General features: G+C 44.0%; 1 protein-coding gene across 1 annotated transcript; it reads left to right on the plus strand.

The window, feature by feature from the left end:
• On the plus strand, positions 1–25,680 carry LOC143298320 (uncharacterized). The gene is made up of 8 exons (XM_076611156.1): positions 1–205; positions 3,571–3,762; positions 4,585–4,980; positions 7,614–7,828; positions 10,351–10,519; positions 17,039–17,134; positions 23,154–23,248; positions 24,157–25,680. Exons 2-7 carry the CDS (start codon positions 3,681–3,683, stop codon positions 23,240–23,242), a joined length of 1,047 nt encoding a protein of 348 aa, XP_076467271.1. The 5' UTR covers positions 1–205; positions 3,571–3,680; the 3' UTR covers positions 23,243–23,248; positions 24,157–25,680.

Below are 25,680 nucleotides of genomic sequence, written 5' to 3' on the forward strand. Positions count from 1 at the left end.
GCGAGGGGGGCGGGAAACGCGCTCGACTGACGCTCTTTGCGTTTGGCAGACTGATTTCGACCAGCTCGAGCGTGTGTTCGTTTTCTAGAGTATGTTTGTTGTTTTCTTGTCAAGGCAGAACTATATAACCCTGTATTTACCTGAATATTGCTCTCAGTCCACAGCCGGTAAGATCGCCAGCACGTCTGTCAAATATAGTGCGAAGGTGAGTGAGACAGTTTCATAATTCGGAGAACCTTCATTTAGGCTGTACATTCTTTAAGTCAGTGTTATACTATCGTTGTTGTTGTTGTCAGTGATATTACTATAATTAATTATCCATTTCTACACAAATAGAACGTCACTATCTGAGCTAATTAAGCTGGTTCCGGTGAAAAGACTGAATTCAGCCCAGTCCAATCAGTCTTCAGACAGGAAAACAAAATGTTTCGTATGTTTGTGGTGAATGGAGATGTCATATTTTTTGGCACTGTTTGGAAAATCGGTCGCCGTCAAGGACGCCGATTTTTTCTTACTTTTTTTCCCCCTTTTTAATTAATTTTTTATTTATTTATCAGAGCTGTTTTGGATCTTAATAATCCATTTCTAGCTCCCCCCCTTTCCCTTCCCCCTACGAATGACTGCAAACATTTTTTTTTTTATCTCAGTGTTCTCGATGTGTCAGACTTGCAGGTACACAGAGACTGTCGGCAGGTCTCACCATGTGTTTTTATTTTTTTAAATTTTTTTTCTCGTTTTGCTCACTCTTTGTCTCTATAGTTATGGTGCCGACGGAGGCCGGGCTGAGTGTAAAAAAAAGCACGGTACTTGCTGATCACCCTCTGTAATACGAAAGAACTTAGTGCCTTGTTTTCGGTCCCGGTCAGTGTCTCATCAATGCTCCCAGTGTCATATCTGTTCCAGTGTCATGTCAGTTCCTGTTCGGTATCATGTCATCTCCATTGAATCAGTGTCATGTCGTGTTGCAGTGTCATGTCAGTTCCGGTTCGGTATCATGTCGTGTCCATTGAATCAGTGTCATGTCACACTGGCACGTGTTGCAGTGTCATGTCCGGCCGAGTCTTCAGTGTTGCAGTGTCACTGTCGTGTTGCAGTCCCGGTGTCATCAATGACGTGGTGTTGCACTGAATGTTATTGTGTATCCCTCCGACTCAGTGTCATGTCATGTCACGGTGTCAATATCGTGTCACAACGTTATTTCACACCTCAATGTCACATGCCATGTTCCAGTGTCATGTCGTGTTCCAATGTCATGTCGTGTCACAGCGGTGTAATTGTCGTGTCAGCTCCACTAAATCTCTCTCAGTCTCTCCCGAATCTCTCTCTCTCTCAGTCTCTCTCAGTTTGAACTGATTTGACGGAACCACTTAACTGTCAGTGAGTGTGTGTCGACCGGAGCCGTGTCGGAAATGTCGAACTTCTCCGCTCTCAGTTGAATCATCCGGCACTGTTTGCACCCTCACTGTTGCTATCTCCCAACCCCCTCCGTTTCCCCTTCTGCATCCGTCATGGCACCGCTTAGCTCAGTGTTATTCCCGACTGACAAATATACAAGTTAGACAGACTTCAGTCGACGAATTCAGAATAACGCCGCGAAACTCATTTGCAGAGCTTCTGTTTCTCCTCTCCTTCAGTCTCTCCCCTGGTTGACCATTTCTGACCGGAATTGACTAAAAGCTATCCACTCTGACATTTTCTGCAGTCAGTGATGGATCTGGACCAAAGTATCTTTCCGAAGTGAACTTCTCCATATCTATTGATACTCAGTCAACTGACGGACTTCTCCGAGATGCGGCTGTGCCTCACGTCGGAAATCAGGCTCGGCACGGTCGGACATATCGTTTTCTTTTCAAGTCGCCGCCAACGACGTGGAACAAGTTCCCGGCTGTCCCTCATAACCTCCGTCATTCGGACTCCCTCAGTCGTCTCTTTCAAAATCACCTCTTCCCTCAGCAATAAGTTCAGTTGTGGCAGGTCCACTTCTTTGAGTGTGGTGTGCTTAACCGCTGACTACGTGTGTATACATATGTATGTGTACACATATACACAGTGCAGGTGCGTTAATATGTATTTGTGCCGGTGTGCTTGTATGTTTGATCGCACGCGCGCGCGTATGTGTGTGTGTGTGTGTGTGTGTGTGTGTGTGTGTGTGTGTGTGCATTGGCATGCAGTCACTGACGTATGTGTTTGTGTGTGCTTATGTGTGCGTATGTGTAGACGGAGCCGGAGCAGATGTTATGTACATACGGTATGTTAAAATGTATTTACGCAGCAGTGTGTGTGTGTGTGTGTGTGTGTGTGTGTTCATTACACGTGTAAAAAACAGTTGGGGGTGTGGTGTCAGCGAGTGGGAGTGAAGGGTACAGGGACGACAGTGAGAACAAAAGAACCATGCAGTTTTCCAGAATATATTATGTCTGACATCATTTGGAGGGAAAGAGTTGTCGGTTTGTTCTGCCAAAAGCCATGATGCCACAGGGCCGGGTCATTTCTTTCATCTCCAGGATGTTGGGCAATTCAGTATGATCGAAAAGACCCGGCCGAATGCCCCCCCCCCCCTCTCACCCTCCCACTTCCCTCAGTCGCCCCCTTCTACTCGGCCCACTCCGTCTCTTTAGTTCACTCCGCAAATCCCATATATGCTACACAGAATATACGGACAATACAGAGGAGGAAGGTGGCAGAATGATTAAGACGCTCATCCGTCTGCCAATACTGACAGGTGTCCCTGATGCCTGGTCCGGGTTCGAATCCCGCTCTCTCCCATTCTCCTAAGTTTGACTGGAAAATCTAACATCATTACTGAGCGTTCGTCTATAGTCATTTGGATGAGACAATAAACCGAGGTCCCGGCGTGTGCACTGCACTAAACGCGCACTTCACTGAAGTGGCGCACTGAAAAAGAACCGGCCCAGTGGCATGGCAACGCCGGGACGGAATCTTGACATCTGGCAAAATTTTGTTGAAGAGACCCAATATGATAGGTACACAAATATATATGCATGTGCTCAAGGCCTGACTAAGCGCGTTTGAATGGTTGTGTTGCTCGTCTGACTTCTGCCTAGCATTGAGATGAGGTCCGACGGTCGCGTAGCGTATATGGATTTGCCCGAACTCAGGGACGCCTTGAGTCCTTGAGAAACTGAAACTTTCTCTCTAGTGGCACATATAATTTACAGTGCACACACACACACACACACACACACACACACACACACACACTGACACATTCTCCCCAGCCCTCCCTGAAGAGCACGCGGCGCGCGCGCGCACTCATTGATACACACAACGCCAGACCCAACACACCCTCAGCACACGCCCATATGACACATCTGTCATGATCCCGTGCACCTGTGCGATCTCAGCGTCACATCTCTGACCCCGTTTTTCGAGAAAAATAGAAGAGGTGCAAACGTGCACCAGCTAGCAAATGTGCAAACAAGAACACCTTTGTTCTCACGAAACTGGAAGTGTTTCGCAGACCAACCACAAAGCAAGAGACAAACACATAAATTGTTTCGACCAATGATACGCGCTTTCTCTGAGTGTGTCGTCTGCTTTCTTTTTCAGAACGAGGAAGACCCCAGGATTCCACCTTTCGGAGGAAGGGCAATAAATTGAGACCCGGACAGAACAGCATTGTAAGCGTCCCCTCCAGAAAACGATCATTCCTGGTCGTTATGGCTCCGCGGTGGACGGCTGTGCTTATCTGCGGGTGTCTTTTGAGCTTCTGCAGTGGGTCTGGACAAACGTCTGACATTGGTAGGGTCGCAGTGAGTGATAGAACGCGTGCGCGCGCGCGCGTGTGTGTGTGTGTGTGTGCGCGTGAATTCATATATATCATGCACTGTGACACACACACACACACACACACACACGCACTCAATGTTGAAAAATGCATAAGACATATGTGGGGACTCTCTTTTTCTTCCCCACATCAAGCGGGCAAAAGGCCTCGTCAGGCCTGCACGCCTTGATATGATATGATATGATATATCACACAAAAATTTAGGTATTCATATCGAACATGATGTCATTTGCGGATGTAGAATTTACTCACAACTGGAACTCGAGTTGAGGTAACGAGTCCTGGAATCAGAATATCGGGAATTCCCTATTGTCATTCTCTTTGAGAGAACGATGAAATTTGTGCAATGCAACAAAGAAAGGCACTGTATTTATTATTATTATCATTAATATCATTATCATTAATAATATTGTTGTTATAATCATCATCATCATCATTGTTATTATTTCTATCGTTGTTGTATTTGATTCTGTTGCTGATGCAGAACAAAATACGATAGTTTATGTTGTAGTGATTAATTTTTGTGGTTCACACATTTAAATGCCTCACAGTAGTTATGAGATTCCTGCATTCGTTCGCTGACGCGCACGCGTGTGTTTAGGGTTTGTGTGTTGACTGCTTCTTGGTCTTATTTGTTCATTTTATCTCTTTTTTTTTTCATTCCCGATTGATTGATTAGGCGTTGGTGAACTAAGCTTAACCCTGTTCCCCACGCTCACTTATGCTTGCCAGCTATCACTTATTTACACAAGTTATTCTGCTTCTGTATGAAACAGATGACTGTGATGACAAACAGCGGCACAAGAACCACATTGAGCTGTGTCACAACCGTTCACTCCCTTCCAGCAGTGATGCTGAGATCTGCCAGTGCAAAGACGACAACCAGGGCTTCATTGTCAATGACCTGCTAATCGCTCGCAGTTCCAAGGAACACAGATGCGACTCCTTCCAAGCTGACGGCTTTCTTGGCGTCCAGTGTCTACGTGGCAAGGTGGACAGCGTGACCCAGCTGGATGCTGCTGTGTTTGACGTGCTGGAGAAAGTCAGCGGCAAGAATCAGATCAAGAAGTACACGGAAGTGCAGCACATCTCCTTCACAGCGACAGGGGAAGGAGGGGAGAAGGAAGAAGATTCCTCGGCGTTTGTGTCTTTCCAGAAAATCTGCAAGCCTGGTAAGTTTGTTGTCGGTGTGTGTGTTGTGTGTGTGTGTTTGCGTGTGCATGCGTGCATGTGTGTATCAACTGTGTGTGTGTGTGTTTGCGTGTGCGTGCATGCGTGTGTGTGTGTGGTGTCAGTGTTTGTGCTTGAGAGAGAGAGAGAGAGAGAGAGAGATCAGTTCATTACAGTGCATAGTCAAGTATTTGTATTACATATAATTATACAAGTCTACATTTCAGTTCTTATTATTCTCATAATAACACTTATGGTAACAGTAGTTGCATTGGTAGTGGTGATACTGTTTTGAAGTTGACTCAAAGAGATAGTGGTGATAATGTTTTGAAAATGACTCAAAGAGATAGTGGTGATAATGTTTTGAAGTTGACTCAAAGAGATAGTGGTGATAATGTTTTGAAGTTGACTCAAAGAGAGTACATTTAACTTGAGGCCATCCAGTGGAGAGCAGCCTGCTTTGTAATGAGGCGCTACAGACACACCTCCAGCCCCTCAGACATGAAAGAGAATCTCAAGTGGCCTAGTCGTTACAAAATCCACCACAACCTGGTCCACACTGACTACATCAAGTGGAAATTAGTTCCTGCTCCACCACGACAGCAACGTGGTCGTGGCCAGCACTTCAAGCCCCCACAGTGTCAAACCCAGTACCTTCACACTTCATTCCTCCCAAGGACCGTCAGGGATTGGAACAGTTTACCTGTTGATGTAGTGGAGGCCAAGACCATTGACGGCCATTGCCTCCAAATTTCAACTTCAGTAGGGCAGCACTTTTTTTTTCCAGGGCCCAGGCTACCCTGGCTGAACAAGAGGTGCTTAACGGTCGTGGATCTGTTTTTTATTTTATTTAATTTTTTTTCTAGATCAGACTTCCCCTCTACAATTCACAGAATAATCAAAATGATGATTGTGGTCGCTAATGAGGAAGAAGAAGATGTGGGATATACACCACTGATGAGGTTTACATATCAGGCACATGCACTTCTTTGCTGACATAATTTACATTATAACAGGCACACACAGTTTACATATCAGGCACATGCACTTCTTTGCTGACATAATTTACATTATAACAGGCACACACAGTTTACATATCAGGCACATGCACTTCTTTGCTGACATAATTTACATTATAACAGGCACACACAGTTTACATATCAGGCACATGCACTTCTTTGCTGACATAATTTACGTTATAACAGGCACACACACACACTTCACTGGTGACACAATTTACATGATGCGTGGCTCACACACATCACTGCTGGTGCCAAGAAGAACCCTCTACATGATGGTCCTCTTCTTCTTGTTCTTCTGCATTCGTGGGCTTCAACTCCCACGTTCACTCGTATATGCGCGAGTGGGCTTTTTACGTGTATGACCATTTTTACCCCGCCATTTAGGCAGCCATACTCCACTTTCGGGGGTGTGCATGCTGGGTAAGTTCTTGTTTCCATAACCCACCGAATGCTGACATGGATTACAGGATCTTTAACGTGCGTATTTGATCTTATGCTTGTGTATACACACGAAGGGGGTTCAGGCACTGGCAGGTCTGCACATATGTTGACCTGGGAGATCGTAAAAATCTCCACCCTTTACCCACCAGGCGCCGTTACCATTCGGCTATGGCGCTCGTCAACATGATGGTCCAAGTTGCGACATTTACTTCTATTCTTTGAGGGGAAAAAAGTACTGTTCCTTTCATGTTATCTTGTTGGCTGATATTTATAAGCAAGACAGAGTGGTTAAACACCAACAAGATAATAAAAATTAAATGAACAACACTTGATGGGCGCAATAGCCGAGCCGTTAAAGTGTTGAACTTTCAATCTGAGGGTACCGGGTTCTAATGTTGGTGTCGGCACCTGGTGTGTAAAAAGGTGGAGATTTTTCTGGTCTCCCAGGTCAACGTATGTGCAGACCTGCCAGTGCCTGAACCCCCTTTGTGTGTATATGCAAGCAGAAGATCAGATATGCAGATTAAAGATCCTGTAATCCATGTCAGCGTTCGATGGGTTATGGAAACAAGAACATATCCAGCATGTACACCCCTGAAAGTGGAGTATGGCTGCCTATGTGGTGGGGTAAAAACAGTCATACACGTAAAAGCCCACTAGTGTGCATATGAGTGAACGTGGGAGTTGGAGCCCACAAACGCAGAAGAAGAAGAAGAACAACAACAACAACACTTGTTTTTGTGTTGTAGTTTCTTTGGTTTTTTTCTTCGAAGAGCCGGGAAAGGAAAGGTCTGAATCCACTTTTTCCATGATGATATTTCTCTGTGACTATGACATTATCATTTCTTAAAATTAGGTTTTCAATTTTATGAATGATGAACCTGAAGGCATATTTGATCTTCTGCTTGCATATACACACGAAAGGGGTTCAGGCACTAGCAGGTCTGCACATATGTTGACTTGGGAGATCTGAAAAATCTCCACCCTTTACCCACCAGGTGCCGTTAGCTAGATTCGAAGCCGGGACCCCCAGATTGAAAGTTCAACGCTTTAACCATTTGGCAATTGTGCCAGTCGTCAGCCTTACAACACCCCTCCATGTGCTGGATTGATTGATGTGGATAATGTCGGCCTTACAACACTTGTCAGCCTTACGCTGTATGTTGGTGCAGTGCGCCCAGCGGACACGAAGGTGGTGGAGATGTGCACTAAGGGCAAAACCACCGGCCACTCTGTTTTCTTGGTCCTGAACCGCAGCCGCGTGCCCAGCGCCGCCTCCCGCTGTCGGTGCAAGTTGACTCCCTCCAAAGCCCTCGATGTCAAGGCCTTGGACATCCGCTTGCAGCACTTCGCCAGCCATGTCTGTCAGCCGGGTGTCAGTCTGAAGGTCGGTGGGGGAAGAGTGGAGAGAGTGGTTTTGTGGGGGTGGGGATTTGTGTGTGTGTGTGTGTGTGTGTGCGTGTGTGTGTGTGTGTGTGTGTGTGAGTGTGTGTGAGTGTGTGTGTGTGTGTGTGTCTGTGTGTGTGTGTGTGCGTGTATTTTGTTTTGTGTGTGTGTTTGTGTGTGTGTGTGTGTGTGTGTGTGATTGGTAGGGTACTCTATCTCTCTCTCTTTTTCTCTCAGTTATTTTTGTGATTTGTTTTGATTTGTTTTTTTCCTTTATCCTGATGGCTGCATGTCTCATTACTATATTCATATACATTATTGTCGTGAATGCAGGTATCATGATTATGTACTTGTAAATGCTATTGTGCAATTGAGTGTATTTGAATTTCATGTATGCTTTTCTATAACCTTTTGTTATCTTGTGAACATTTTGATTTCATTTCTCTTTGGCCTGAGGGCTGGATGTAAAAAAGCATATACATGCTTATTCCACTTCCCTCATTAAAAAGATTTGTTCGTTTGTTCTCTGTCTCTGTCTCTGTCTCCCTCTCTCTCTCTTTTTCTTTCAGCTTGTGTTTGTGTGTGTGTGTGTACAACTATAAGTGTTTGTGTGTTTGTGTGTGTGTGTGTGTGTGTGTGTGTGTGTGTGTGTGTGTGTGTGTGTACAGCTATAAGTGTGTGTGTGTGTGTGTACAGCTATAAGTGTTGTGTGTGTGCGTGTGCCTGTATGTGTGTGTGTGCATGCATGCTTTTGTATGTGTGCATGTGTGTGTGTTTGTGTGTGTGTGTGTGTGTGTGTGTGTGTGCTTGCTTGCTTGCTTGTATGCAAATGTGTGCATGTGTGTGTGAAGATATTCATCTGAACAAAGAGATGCTTACATACATATGCGTATACGTACTGCTTTACCCTGACAAATGGAAAGTGAGATTATGTACGGGACAGGCAGAAGTCACTGTTTCAGCAATGCCATTTGCCAGCATGGCATCAGTTTAGAAAAAAAACTAATTGTTTGCCGTGTGCAAGAATTTACAAACTGCCGGTCATGATGATGGTGTTGTACGGAGTCACATTCTCTGCAAAGCCGCCAGGAATTTCTGGAAAATCCTGTTTATTCCTGTTGCATGTTCTTTCTCCGAAATGTTTTGATGCATACTCACTGCCTTCCCATGCTCCCTCTCTTTCTCCAACACACTCCACTGCCTTCCCATGCTCCCTCTCTTTCTCCAACACACTGCACTGCCTTCCCATACTCCCTCTCTTTCTCCAACACACTGCCTTCCCATGCTCCCTCTCTTTCTCCAACACACTGCACTGCCTTCCCATACTCCCTCTCTTTCTCCAACACACTCCACTGCCTTCCCATGCTCCCTCTCTTTCTCCAACACACTGCACTGCCTTCCCATACTCCCTCTCTTTCTCCAACACACTCCACTGCCTTCCCATGCTCCCTCTCTTTCTCCAACACACTTTTGCTGGCCTGTCAAAGTTAACAATGGCAATGCGCTTTCTTTTCTCACAGAGTTTGTTTGTGATTCAAGTCTGATGTGCTCGCCACACACTTAGGAACGATTGCAGTAGAAGCGCTTCACACACACAGACAACACTTTTAACATTCGGTCAGTGATGTGTGCTTATGCGCATGGAATCATGCTGCGTATGCACATGGAATCACGTTGCTTTATGCACATGGAATCATGATCATGCTGCTTTATGTACATGGAACCATGCTGCTTTATGCACATGGAACCATGCTTCCATTTTCAACTCACCTTGCAAACTTTTTTTTTTCCTCTCTTTCTCCAATACACTCCACTGCCTTCCCATGCTCCCTCTCTTTCTCCAACACACTTTTGCTGGCCTGTCAAAGTTAACAATGGCAATGCGCTTTCTTTTCTCACAGAGTTTGTGTGTGATTCAAGTCTGATGTGCTCGCCACACACTTAGGAATGATTCCAGTAGAAGCGCTTCACACACACAGACATGGAATCACGCTGCGTATGCACATGGAATCATGCTTCGTATGCACATGGAATCACGTTGCTTTATGCACATGGAATCATGATCATGCTGCTTTATGCACATGGAATCATGGTGCTTTATGCACATGGAACCATGCTTCCATTTTCAACTCACCTTGCAATTTTTTTTTTTTTCGGTGCCAGATTTGCGTTTTGACTGTAAACATTAAAATTCTCGATCACTACATAATCAAATTTATCAGTTCCAGTGGGAATCTAAAGCACATATTACTGAAAATATTGAAGAAATCCAACAAATTGGCCTACATTATAAAGTGTAATTTTTTTTATGTTCAGAGCAAAACAGGCAGGTGCAAGGTTTTTGTATGTGTGTTTTTTTGTTTTTGTTATTATTGTTGTTGTCATATCAAGTATTGTCCTTAGTTACACATTACATGTTATGGGGGTAGGTACGTGTTTGTTAGTGGCAGCTAGGTGGGATATTTGAAGCTTTCATGGAGAGGTGGTGAGAGGAAAATCCATACATGAAATTATTTGTTACAGATGTCCGTGGATGGCCAGACGGTGAAAGACCTGAAGTGTGAGGGCCTGTATGCCTACTACAGTTTAGAGAAATTGCACAGCGGTGAAGAGGAGGTGGTGCTGGAGCTCACGGTCCGTGCTGACGCCTTTCCCACAGCCCTGTGGATGCAGGTGGAAGAACGTTTGGAAGGTGAGATAGAGTGACTCAGGCTGCACACTGGTGTGATGACTGACTGTGTGTGACTGGTATACATCGTCATGACTGTATGTGGCAAGTGTACACACAGTGGCCGTGTGTGACTGAACTTGACTAGTGTGTGACTGAACTTGACTAGTGTACACACAGCGGTCGTGTGTGACTGAACTTGACTAGTGTACACACAGCGGCCGTGTGTGACTGAACTTGACTAGTGTATACACAGCGGCCGTGTGTGACTGAACTTGACTAGTGTACACACAGCGGCCGTGTGTGACTGAACTTGACTAGTGTACACACAGCGGCCGTGTGTGACTGAACTTAATGAGTGTACACACAGCGGCCGTGTGTGACTGAACTTAACGAGTGTACACACAGCGGCCGTGTGTGACTGAACTTGACTAGTGTACACACAGCAGCTGTGTGTGACTGAACTTAACGAGTGTACACACAGCGGCCGTGTGTGACTGAACTTGACTAGTGTACACACAGCAGCTGTGTGTGACTGAACTTAACGAGTGTACACACATTGTGATTATGTGCTCAGTGTGCATGTAACATGATGACTGAACTTAATGAGTGTACGCGCAATGTGATTATGTGCTCAGTGTGCATGCAACATGATGACTGAACTTAACGAGTGTGCACACAATGTGATTACGTGGTAAGTGTGCACACAATGTGATGATTGAACTTAACGAGTGTGCACACAATGTGATTACGTGGTAAGTGTGCACGCAACGTGATGATTGAACTTAATGAGTGTACACACAATGTGATTACGTGGTAAGTGTGCACACAATGCGATGACTGTATGCGGGGAGTGTACCACAGACTTGTGAATACATTATTTATAAGTCTGTGGGAGTGTATCTTACTTATCCATGGTCAGTGTTGACTGACTGAGGCTTATGATGGCAAGTTACATACAATGTGATGACTCTGTGTGGCAAAGTGTACATACAATGTGATGACTGTGTGTGGAAAGTGTACAATATGATGACTGTGTGTGGCATATGTGATGACAAAGTGTACATACAGTGTGATGACTGTGTGTGTGGCAAAGTGTACATACAATGTGATGACTGTGTGTGGCAAAGTGTACATACAATGTGATGACTGTGTGTGTGGCAGACATGTACATACAGTGTGATGACTGTGTGTGTGGCAGAGTGTACATACAGTGTGATGACTGTGTGTGTGGAAAGTGTACATACAATGTGATGACTGTGTGTGTGGAAAGTGTACATACAATGTGATGACTGTGTGTGGCAAATGTACATACAATGTGATGACTGTGTGTGGAAAGTGTACATACAATGTGATGACTGTGTGTGGAAAGTGTACATACAATGTGATGACTGTGTGTGGAAAGTGTACATACAATGTGATGACTGTGTGTGGCAAAGTGTACATACAATGTGATGACTGTGTGTGTGGAAAGTGTACATACAATGTGATGACTGTGTGTGTGGAAAGTGTACATACAATGTGATGACTGTGTGTGGCAGAGTGTACATACAATGTGATGACTGTGTGTGTTGAAAGTGTACATACAATATGATGACTGTGTGTGGAAAGTGTATGCACAATGTTATGACTGTGTGTGGAAAGTGCACATACAATATGATGACTGTGTGTGGAAAGTGTACATACAGTGTGATGACTGTGTGTGTGGAAAGTGTTCATACAATATGATGACTGTGTGTGGCAAAGTGTACATACAATGTGATGACTGTGTGTGGAAAGTGTACATACAATGTGATGACTGTGTGTGGAAAGTGTACATACAATGTGATGACTGTGTGTGTGGCAGAGTGTACATACAATATGATGACTGTGTGTGGAAAGTGTACATACAATGTGATGACTCTGTGTGGAAAGTGTACATACAATGTGATGACTGTGTGTGGAAAGTGTACATACAATATGATGACTGTGTGTGGAAAGTGTACATACAATATGATGACTGTGTGTCGCAAAGTGTACATACAATGTGATGACTGTGTGTGTGGAAAGTGTGTGGTTCGTCCGTCGGGATCAACGAGGACCATCTAGTCATCCTAGGGGTGGGGGGTTGGGCTCTTTGGGTGCGCAGATGACTGGTCAGGCCAATCCGCGCCCAGAAGGTTCTGACGCAGTGTGGACAGGGGATGGTGGCGGCTGTCGGGGACTTGCTGGCACTGCTTTTCCTGGCCTGTCTGTGTTGCTCTGCTGCAGTAATTCTGTTGGCCTCACAGGATTTGGCGCCTTTGTGGACAGCTGAACGCCACTTTGGTCTGTCCATTGCATTCAGCTCCCATGTGTCATGGCTGATGTTGAAGGCCTTCAAAGAAGCTTTCAGAGTGTCTTTGAAGCGCTTCTTTTGGCCTCCATGGGAGCGCTTGCCTTGTTGGAGTTCGCCGTACAGCAGTTTCTTGGGGAGCCGGTGGTCTGGCATGCGAACTACATGGCCTGCATCAAGATGGTGTAGATGCTGGGCAAGTTTGCACGAGTGAGTGCCTCTGTGTCAGGGATCTTCTCTTACCACTTTATACTGAGAAGTCTTCTGAGGCTGGTGGTGTGGAAGTGGTTTAGCTTTTTGGTGTGGTGTTTGTAGACTGTCCATGATTCACATCCATGGAGCAGTGTGGTGAGAACTATGGCCTTGTATACTTTGAGCTTCGTCTCCAGGGTGATGCCTCTCCTGTTCCAAACGTTTTTATGGAGTCTGCCGAAGGCAGTGCTGGCTTTGGCGAGTCTGGCATTCACCTCGTCGTCGATGACAACTGTGCGAGAGAGTGTACTGCCCAGGTATGTGAACTTGTCCACCGCGTTCAGTCGTTGCCCATTGATGAAGATGTTTGGTTCAATGTAAGGCTTTCCTGGAGCTGGCTGGTGCATCACCTCAGTCTTCTTTGTGCTCATTGTGTGGCCAAAGTTGTCACAGGCAGCAGACAACTTGTCGACACTGTGTTGCATGTCAGCTTCGGAGGCAGCGTTGAGAGCGCAGTCATCAGCAAACAGGAAGTCGTTGACGGTATCTGTCCTCACCTTGGTTTTTGCTTGAAGCCTCCTGAGGTTGAAGAGTGAGCCATCTGTGCGGTACCTGATGCCAATGCCTATGTCAGCGTCTCTGAAGGCATCTGTCAGCATGGCTGAAAACATGAGACTGAACAGGGTGGGGGCAAAAACACACCCTTGCTTGACTCTGTTGGAGACAGGGAATGGTTCTGAAGTCTCTCCGTTGTCTTGGACTCGGGCCAGCATCCCATCGTGTAGTTGCCGTATGATGGTGATGAACTTTCTGGGACATCCGTACTTCGCCATGATTCTCCAAAGGCCATCTCTGCTAACAGTATTGAAGGCCTTGGTCAGATCGACATAGGTGGAGTAAAGGTCGGCGTTCTGTTCCTGACACTTCTCCTGGAGCTGCCTGGCAGCAAACACCATGTCGATAGTCCCGCGTTCTTTCTGGAAGCCACATTGGCTCTCTGGTAGGAGACCTTGCTCAAGGTGCGCTATGAGACGGTTGAGTAGCACTCTGGCCAGAGTCTTGTCTGCGACAGAAAGCAGGGATATTCCACGATGGTTTTCACAGGCCTGATGATTTCCTTTGCACTTGTACAGGTGTATGATGGAAGCGTCTTTGAAGTCCTGTGGAACTGCCTCATGCTGCCAGATGAGCTGGAACAGCTGTTGAAGCTTCTCAGTCAGCGCCATACCACCTTCTTTTTAGACCTCAGCTGGAATGGAGTCTGAGCCAGAGGCTTTGCCATTAGATAGCAGACAGATAGCTCTCTGGGTCTCCTCCAAAGTTGGAATGGCATCCAACGACTCACTGACTGGCACCTGGGGGAGTCAGTCGATGGCTTCATTATTGATGGTGGATGGGCGGTTCAGTACGCTGTCAAAGTGTTCAGCCCATCTCTCAAGGATCCCATCCTTGTCAGTGATCAGGGTAGAACCATCAGCACTGAGGAGTGGAGCAGATCCGGAGGTGGTGGGACCGTTGACTTCTTTCAGGCCATTATAGAAGTTCTTCATGTCGTTCCTGTCTGCAAAGCCCTGGATCTCATCAGCTTTGTTGCTCAACCAGGAATCCTGCATCTGCTGCAGCTTCAGCTGGATGGTGCTGCGTGCGCTCTTCAGTATGTCTTTCTTTGACTGTGACTTGGGATCTTCAATGTGGGCTCTGTAGGCTTGGCATTTGTCTTCTAGCAGCTGCTTGATCTCAGTGCAGTTCTCATCAAACCAGTCTTTGCGCTTCCTGACAGAAGGCCCCAGGCACTCCATGGCAGTGTTGTACACCGTCTCATGCAGTACGCCCCATGCTGCCTCCACATTTTGGTTGTCCAGCACGGTGGACTCAAGGCGTTCCTCCGGGGTGTCAGCAAAGCTCTGCTTGATGTTGCTTAGCTCCAGCTTGTTGACATTCAGGTGTTTGGGTGCTTTCATGCCCTGAGGCCGTCTCTTGGGCTGGTTGTGGAGGTTGAACTTGGAGACAATAAGGCGGTGGTCTGTCCAGCACTCGGCGCTGCACATGGTCCTCATGACTCGTACGTCCTGCCTGTCCCTCTTCCTGCCAATGACAAAGTCAATGAGATGCCAATGCCCAGAGCGAGGATGCATCCATGACGTCCTGTTATGGGTAGGGAGGCAGAAGATGGCGTTTGTGATAAGAAGGTCGTGCTCGGCACATGTCTGGAGAAGTAGTTGGCCATTGCTATTACAGTTACCAACCCCATACTTCCCAATCACGCCTTCCCAGGAGGTGCTGTCACAACCAACTCTCGTGTTAAAGTCACCAAGAATGATGAGCTTGTCTGCGTTGGGAACAGTGGTGATGACAGCGTTCAGGTCCTTGTAAAACTTGTCCTTGATCTCATCCGGGTTGGTCATGGTGGGTGTGTAGGTGCTGACAATGGTGGTAAACTTCTTCCCGTTGCATATAGGGAGTTTCATCGTCATCAGGCGTTGTTCACTCCTTTCGGGGGACCAGCCAGCTTGCCAACGAGGGTTGTCTTCACTGCAAAGCCAACTCCAGCCTCACGTTTCTCCTCAGGTCCGTGACCACTCCAAAAGAAGGTGTAGCCTGCGCCTCGCTCACAGAGTTCGCCCTCTTCTGCCAGTCTGGTTTCACTTAAGGCAGCAATGTCGATGTTGTACCTGGCTAATTCACTCACAATGAGTGCTCTGCGTCTCTGTGGTCTGGCTGAGTCGCCTCTGTCCAGAAGCGTATGCACATTCCATGTGGCAATGGTCAGTGGGGTGCTCCTTGTTTTCTTCTTTCTTTCCTTTGTGTGTCGACCGCTTGAGTAGGGTCCCCGTCAGCCGCGGTATGCTGACTAGGGTGGTGTGGAGCAGGCAATGTTTAGGGCACCTTTTCTAGCCCCTTCCTCATGCCATGGAGGTGAGCAGTGCTGTCCTGAAGAGGGCTGCTCAGTCGCTCAGGGGGCTGCCGATCTCCACCGCTGCTCCAGTCGGTGAAAAACGACCCTATGGCCTGAGCCACCTGTGTGCAGGTCTGCGGCTACGACTGCCAGTGTACCCACACCTGTCGCTTTGTCGCTCGCCTGTCACCACAGGGCTTGGGGAAAATGATGGTATGGGATGAAGGATGACTGATGACTTGCGCGATGACTTTGTTTATAGTGAGGAGGAGTTGCGCACCGTCAACCTCACTCTCTTGTCCAAGACCGTCTGTATCCAGTGGCAAGACGACTGGAGATGGAAACAGATGCAGTGGATGACCAGGATGTCCTATGTGCCTCATCCTGCCCTCAGCACTCCACAGTCCTCTGCTGCAATCGCCTTCCTCTCCGTTGAACCATGAAGGTTTCTTCCGCAGAGTCCGCCGGATCCAGTCTTCACATGCTTGGGTAGACAAGCCCTAACTCACCGAGGGTTTGAGACACGTCGGCTACCCTCACCTAGTTTAGCCAGCCTGTCAAAGCCGTTGCCGGGGGGTTGGGCACTGCCGCATGCTAGCAGCTTCTAGGATCCATAGGTGAGAGCTGGGTGCCGGTGGGGACCAACAGAGGATGAACCACTCCCGGAAGAGCGTGACAAGCTCCCCCTCTAGAGGTACTACCCCTCCCGTGCACCCCCTAACAACCGTGGAAAGTGTAGATACAATATGATGACTGTGTGTGGAAAGTGTACATACAATGTGATGAGTGTTGCAAGTGTACACACAATATGATGACTGAGTGTGACCAGTGTACACACAATATGATGACTTAGTGTGACCAGTGTACATACAATGTGATGACTGTGTGTGCCAAGCGTACACACAGTATGACTGTGTGCGTGGCAAAGTGAATATACAGTGTGGTTACTGTATGTGATGAGTGCACACATACTGTGACGATTGTGTGTGGCGAGTGCATGTGGAAAATGCGACAACCAAACGCTGTCAGTAAACAGATGATGATGATGATGAGGAGGAGGAGGAGGAGGAGGAATTGGTGTGATGATGCTATAGATGGCCCTTCATGACGTCAAAGGAATGTGACGTAATGCGTGCTGCAGACGGGGGAAACACTGTCATCGTATCATGCGAGGACATTGCCCCAGTGGACGTGGACGGTGGTGACGAAAATGGAGAGGAACAGGAGGAAGACAAAGGTTTTAGAGTTTTGTCTTATCTGCTGCCACACTGGCTTTTCTTTTTCTTCTTGCCCCCCTCTGCCCCCACCCCACCCTCCCACCTCCCCACCACCCCACCACCCACACCCTTCCCCCTTTTTTTTTGACTCACTTGTGTAAACAAAGTGAGTCTGTGTTTTAACCCGGTGTTCGGTTGTCTGTGTGTGTGTGTGTGTGTGTGTGTCTGTGTGTCCGTGGTAAACTTTAACATTGACATTTTCTCTGCAAATACTTTGTCAGTTGACACCAAATTAGGCATAAAAATAGGAAAAATTCAGTTCTTTCCAGTCATCTTGTTTAAAACAATATTGCACCTCTGGGATGGACACACACACACACACGCACAAAATGAAGTCTAATTATATGCAAACTGCATTTACTGTTATATTTATATTTTTTGTATTCTCTAAACTTGGCACTTTGATCTGATATTCTGACCCAACAACAAGAGCAGTCATTATTATCATTTTTGTTCAAACAGGAACTTCTTTTGCTAAGCATGGAAGTTTTATTTATTTTGCAAACGTTTTGGTGCAGATAGTAAAAAAGGGAAATTACTCTTTGCTTTAAACTGATCTTTCTCATCTTAAACATTACATTTTTTTCTTTTCTTTTCTTTTTTCTTCTCCCAAGCTTATCCATCATATTTAATACAGAGCACTTTTCAACCATTTTTAAAATCTCTTAATAACCTCCTAATGATTCCTTTACAGGATAAAGCGTGAAGCACAAGTAAGTCTTTAAGGCTTTGCCTCATGTTTTTCTTCAGCTGCCCCATCATCACTTGCACTGTTTCAGTGACATTATTCCAACATCGCTCATTCCGAGTCTGAGTCCCCCCGTACACAGCCACACCTGGGTTTGTCTGTCATGCCCTTGTTGTTTTTGTTCTTCTTGTTTGTCTTCCCGTCTTCCTCCTCTCCATTTGTCTCTTCTTTCTCAGTCTTACCACCCTCTCTCTGTCTCTCTCCCCCTCTGTCTTCTTGTGTGTGTGTGTGTGTCTCTCTCTCTCTGTCTCTCTCTCTCACATGCACACACAGACATTCACACACTCACACGCACGCACACACAAGCATACACACACTCACACACAAACACACACACTAAACACACACATACACACACATACACACACACACACACACACACACACACACACACACACACACACACACACAGACAAGCATACACACACAGACACACTGACTGAAACCATTTATTGTCAGATTAACTGTTTGTTGTACTGACATTTTCACAACCATTTAAATAAATATTAACTGAACAACACAAATAAAATCTAATTTGAGAAGACAAAAAACCCCAAAAAAACAACAAACAAAAACAAACAAAAAAACATACACATACACACAGACAAGCATACACACACAAACACACACACACACACACACACACACATACAGGGACAAACACACACACACACGCACGCACACTCACACTTACAGACTCAGACAAACACACAGACACAGACAGACAGACAGACAAACACACACACACACACACACACACACACACACACACACACACACACACACACACACACACACACACACACACACACACACACATACTTTCTCTCTCCCTCTCTAGGTATTGTGCTTCCTTTGTACAAAAGGGTGATGTCATCGACCCTAATAATTACAGAGGTATTACTTTAAATGATGTTAGCAGTAAAATTTACAGTACAGTCATTAACCACTGTTTACAAGAGTGGGCTGAAGAAAACAACATAACTGGTGAACATCGAGCCGGATTCAAAAGAAATTATTCAACGATTGATCATATGTTTACTTTGTTGGCTATGGTACAAAAACAGTTTCCTTTGAACAGGAAGTTATATGTTGCTTTTATTGATTTCGAGAAAGCTTTCGATTCTATTAACAGGAAGATTCTTTGGGCAGTATTAGCAAAAAAGGGAATAAAAGGCAAGTTATATAACTGTATTAAAAGTATGTACAATAATGTTAAAGTTAAAATACGGTGCGGGTTTAAACTGACTGATTATATTAAGTGTACATATGGTGTAAAGCAGGGTGACGTGTGTAGCCCAATTTTGTTTTCTCTTTTCATAAACGAACTAGCAGTAGAAGTTATTGAAAATGGCAAACATGGCGCTCTGTTTACAACTGATTATTTTGAACTTTTTATTTTGCTATTAGCAGATGATGTTGCACTGTTATCAGAAACTATAGTAGGACTGCAAACACAATTGAATAGCTTACAGCGGGCAGCTTTTTCCCTTGATCTGAACGTTAATTTGAATAAAAGCAATATAATTGTGTTTAGGAAAGGTGGTTATCTAGCACAAAGAGAAAGGTGGACATTTAATAACGCTGTGATGCCTGTTGTAAATGCTTATAAATGTTTAGGTATAATCTTCTCTACTAGACTTAGTTTCACAGCAGCATGTGATGATCTTACGAGTAAAGCAAAGAATGCTTCACTGGGTATAATGAAAAAACTTAATCTACTTAAAAATAACAACTTAGATTTATTATTGAAACTGTTTGATTATCAAATTCAGCCAATTGTTCAGTATGGTTCAGAACTATGGGGCCTTGACGATGCATGCCGTCAATGTGAAAAAGTTCACTTACTTGCTCTGAAGAAATTTTTAGGGGTTGACACACGAACGCCCAATGATTTAATTTATGGTGAAACCAATAGATATCCTATTTACATAAACTGTATTATACGCTGTATCCGTTACTGGCTGAAATTGACTAGGTTGGAGGAATATAGGTTGCCACGTAGAGCTTATAAAATGTTACTTGACCTAGATGCAAGAAATAAGAGAAATTGGGTTTCGAATGTCCGTTGTAAATTGTTTCAGTTTGGTTTTGGATATGTATGGGAAAATCAAGGGGTTCAAGATGTTAGATCGTTTATAAATGAGTTTAAAGACAGATTAATTGTATGCAGATGGCAAGAGTGGGACTCTCATATTAAAAATAGCGATAGATTTGAAATATATCGAGCGTTTTGTACTGTTCATGATATGAAATTGTACCTGCGAATGGATTTAGATAGACACTTGAAATTTGTCATGACTAAGTTTAGATTTGGTATCTCTGAAATTGCTCAACATCGATTACGTTATAGTAAGCATACCGAAAAAGATTTAGTTTGTCCATTATGCAAAACTGGAAAAGAAGATGAGTTGCATTTTGTTTTATATTGTCCAGTATTGACTGATGTGAGAACACGATATATTCCGTCAAAATTCTATAGGTATCCAAGTCAACTACGGTTAAGCTTACTTATGGCTTCTTGTAATGAAAGGACTGTAAGGAATTTTTCAATTTATTTATACAAGGCATTCCAGTTGCGATCGGTAATGACTTCATGATTGCTGAACTCATTAGGATTAAGATTATGATTATTAATCAAATGCAGATACTATATTGTTGTACACTGTTTACCCCATTCATGATATGAATAAACCACCCATCCATCCATCCATCCATCTCTCTCTCTCTCTCTCTCTCTCTCTCACACACACACATACATGCATGCACACACAGAGACAAGCATACACACACGCATGTACATACTCTCTCTCTCTGTCTCTCTCTCACACACACACACACACACAGAAACAAGCATACACGCACACACACACACACACACACACACACACACATGTAAATACTCTCTCTCTCTCTCACTCACACACACACACATGCACACACAGGCATACATAGTGTTCGTTACTTCAAGGAACAAGTCATTTATGACTGCTGTCTCTTGAAAGAACTCACCACATAATTATTATGTCATAATAACTTAAGACAAGAGAGGCAAGGCCTTCAAAACTCACTTGTGATACACTTATAAAAAAAAAAATCTAATCATTAAAATGTGTTCTGTATTTGTTAGTATAAAGTTTTGGGTTAAAAAAAAAAAAAAAAAAAAAGAAAAAAAAAGTCCTGATGGCAGATTCAAACCCTGCATATTTGGGTGAGAAGAAACTGTCTTACCCAATACGCTATCGTGGCTCCTTAACTGACATTCAAAAATTTAACATTTATACATGCTTTTTTAAAGGGCGATAAATTGATTGCGGTATTCGCAGTGAGAACACTGTTTAAATCATATTATTCTGGTGTATCTTGGGCATTCAAAAAATCTTTAAGGGCAATTAGAAATTCCTTTTATGTTCTCGGTAAAGGAGACATGGCTATCGCTGCAATCACACTGCAACATTTAGCCACTTTCTCTAGATCTAGATAGATATACAAGTTTAATTACACCCGCTGGGAATGTATGACACTGTCGATTTAATTTCTCTTTTATTTTCATTCTAGTTTTATAGTTTTAAAGTTGATATGAAAATTGAGTATTTTGTTAAACTAATAACATGTAGAGCCAAGTACAAGTACTCCTAAACGTCGTATGAAGTGAAAAGGACTTCATTTTGAGAAAAGTTTAAACTGGAAATTTTTACGTTTCATCAAGGGTATTAACTCTCATGGTTTATTATTTTAATCTGTGAATTCTGACTGATTTTGTTGATATTTTTATGGCAGTTTGGTGCATAATCCAGTAAGTGATGAGGTGTTCACAAATCTTTCTTTGAATAAATATTTAATGGTCTCCTTCTCCAACTTTCCATCACATTTTATCGTGTATTGTCGATTGAATATAGGATTAAACGGGCAGGTCAGCAACTTGAAACAAAATGGCGTCATTCGCGTTCGCGAAGAATATGAGCACGCGCTTTGAATGTGTATAAATATGTGTATGCAATTGACTTTTGCCCATGACCTTCAGGGCTCAGCCAATAGATCTATAAAGTCCACTCGTAGTATTGATTTTAGTATTTTCTGAAAAAGACCACTTGGGCGAAAGAACATAGTGAAAGCCCTGTACACTGAGAATAAGACACACAAGCTTTTTATGTATTCAGTATAATTTCAGAATGTAATGTTTAAGATGAGAAAGATCAGTTTAAAGCAAATCAACCCCCCTAGCATTAATTACAGATTAATTTCCCTTTTTTACTATCAGCAACAAAGACTTGCACCAGAAATATAACTTCCTTGCTTAGCAAAAGAAGTTCCTGTTTGAACAGAAAATGATAAAAATGGCTGCTCTTGTTGTTGTGTCAGAATATCAGATCAAAGTGCCAAGTTTAGAGAATAAAAAAAATTATAAATATAACAGTAAATTCAGTTTGGATATAATTCAGCTTCTTTCTTTCTTTCTTTTGTTGTGCCCATCCCAGAGGTGCAATATTGTTTTAAACAAGATGACTGGAAAGAACTGAATTTTTCCTATTTTTCTGCCAAATTTGGTTGTCAGATGACAAAGTATCTGCAGAGAAAATGGCAATGTTAAAGTTTACCATGGAGACACAGACACAGACACAGACACACACACACCACACACACACACACACACACACACACAGACACACACACAGACAAGCGAACGCCAGGTTAAAACATAGACTTTGTTTACACAAGTGAGTCAAAAAGGGACCTTTCCTGATGAACAGTGCAACTGGAACAAAGAAGAACTCAACATGTTCGTTTGTTTGTTCGTTCTTCTGTCTTTTCACTATAAGTGATATCAGATCTGGGTATGAAAGAAAATTGAGGAAGGGCAAAAAAAGTCTCTATACAGGTGTGTGGATATGCAAGTGTGTGTGTGTGTGTGTGTGTGTGTGTTAGTGAGATGATTTGGTGAAGTTTTGTTAAAAAAGATCACAGTAGAACATCTTTATAATGAAAAATAAACAACTTTTACAGTAAACCAACTGCACTATTTAACAAAGATTTGAAAAATACAAGCCAAACAAATATATATTAGCAATGGACTGCTGAAAACTGTCGACACTGAAGATGATTTCAGGTCAGGGATATGGGGCTTTTACATATGTAAGTTAGTATATGATTGGCTGTTTATGTGAGGACCACAAATGCATTATTCAGCATGTGATATGGTCTGTGTGTCTGACTGTTGTCTCCATGCACAGGTATGGGCCTCGGCGGCATCTTGGGCATCATAATTGCTGGAATCATTGTGTCGGGTATCCGTGGTCGCCGTTGTCATAATTTGCATTAGGAAAAGGTAAGTTTCTTGACTATGGAAAGAATGAACAATGTATTTCTGTCCACCCTTCACATTCTCGTCCTCCCTTTTTCATGGTTTAGAAGTACGACAGAAGGTGACAGATTTTTAAGGCGGTTATCTCCCAGTACAGTGTTTGTCTGTGAGGGTTTGGGTTTGATTCACGCTCTCACCGTTTCTCCCAAGTTTGATTGGAAAATTAAGTTGAGTGTCTAGTCATTCAGACGAGACGATAAACTGAGGTCCTGTGAGTAGCACTCAGTTGGCGAACAGAAAAAGAACCCATGACAACAAAAGTATTGTTCTCCGGCAAAATTGTGTAGAAGAAACCCATTCTGATAAGTTCACAAATATAAATGCATGCACTCACAGTTGTGTGCTGCTGGTCAGGCATCTGCCTAGCAGATGTGGTGTAGCGTATATGGATTTGTCCAGACGCTGTGACACCTCCTTCAGAAACTGAAACTTTGCTTTGCCGATATTGGTTTTACAATGATTTTGAGATGAAATTTGCCAATTTATTTATACAAGGCACAGGATTGATTGTTTTGGTGGATGTCTAACTCAGTGGCTGTCATCCAACATTGCGTTCTTTAGAGATGTGCATTAGCTAGTTTTAGAGGTGATACTTACAGGGATGATGTAAACATGGTGGTTTTTTTTCTTTTTTTTTTTGGTGGGTCTTTCTTTTGTCTTTTTTTCTTTAAACAAATTTTTTACTGCCTTGTCTGGTGATGTCTGTCATCCAGAACCCTCCATAAACAAGCAAAACACACGTACGAACACACACACACACACAACACACAACACACAACACACCACACACACACACACACACACACACAACACACAACACACAATACACAACACACACATACATACATACAGAGATTCTTTTGTGTCGCCAGGAGACGAAACCATGCAGACAGCACATCAAAGGAGATCAAAGGGGACATCGCATACTCTTCAGTTAACATGTACTCGGAGCCTAACCAGCCCAAGTCTTCCTTTCAAGAGCCGTACGACTTCCCTGACGAAGACCCCGACTCGCCCCCAGCTCCACCATCCGCCCCACCACCCCCACTCTCTGCCCCACCCCCGGTCACCCCTCCTCCGGACCCTCCAGCGGTTAACCTTCTCCCCAAGCCAGACAGAACATTTGACTTTTCAGGACCCATCTACACGGAACCGGATGTAGTGAGGCAGAATGAGAATGAGTCAGAAGACTATGATCTCCTCCAGCGGGACAAGGACAGCCTGCAGTGGAAGTCTGAGGGAGGACCGAAGGGGAGGAACTCCGCCAGAGGGAACAGCAAGAAAGGCAACGACAAGCAGGAACCAGCCGCCAACTATGATCACATAGAGGCAAAAAAATGATCGCCACCATGACTTACGATTTGTTGATGTTGTTGTTATTGTTGTAAACGCTGATGAGATGTGAGGAAGCATGTAAGGATCACTCCATGTGCTTCGAAACGGTCTGGAAACTGAAGCTGCCTGATTATCAGTTCGTAGTAAAAATGACGTCAAGCCGAAGCAGTCTTGAAAATGAAACTGTCTGATTATGAGTTGAAAGTAAAAATGACGTCAAGCCGAAGCAGGAACAATGATGGCTACACACACAGGTTCTAACCATTTGACCATCGCACCCGTTGGGGGGATTGAACAACCCTGAGGCTGACACTGATTGACTTTTCACAAACACTTCCCCACACTGAAAGCCTTGACCACTGTACTGGGGACTGATCTAGCGGTCAGTGGACAATACATGCCTCTCTTCAGCAGATGTACTTCATCACCTCCTACGACAGCAGATGTTGTGTAGGGTATATGGATTTGTCAGAACACAGTGACATCTCCTTGAGTAACTGAACTGAACTGAACTGTACTGTAAGAGTAATTAATTTGTGGTGTACAACACATAAACAGTACATGAGAATCTAGCTTCACATTGCTACTCATTCAGTTTTATTATATTCAGATGCGCAAAAAAAAAAAAAAAAAAAAAAAAAAAAGAAAGAAAGAAAAAGATTCTTGACTGCTACCTTCTGAAAACTCCTATCAGTACAAGAACCTATGGTCGACACTGTCTTTTCTTTGCTGCTCCTTCTGACATTGTATTGATACTGGCTCAGTTAGTTATATATATTCAAATGTAAAATAGATAATGACTGTGACTGCTACCTTCTGAAAACTCCTGTCAGTACAAGAACCTATGGTCGACGCTCTCTTTTCTTTGCTGCTCCTTCTGACATTGTATTGATACTGGCTCAGTTGTTTTTTTAATATATATTCAAATGTAAAATAGATAATGACTGTGACTGCTACCTTCTGAAAACTCCTGTCAGTACAAGAACCTATGGTCGACACTCTCTTTTCTTTGCTGCTCCTTCTGGCATTGTATTGATACTGGCTCAGTTTTTTTTTTAATA

Source organism: Babylonia areolata, chromosome 23, assembly GCF_041734735.1.
Source record: "Babylonia areolata isolate BAREFJ2019XMU chromosome 23, ASM4173473v1, whole genome shotgun sequence".
NCBI lineage: Eukaryota > Metazoa > Mollusca > Gastropoda > Neogastropoda > Buccinidae > Babylonia > Babylonia areolata.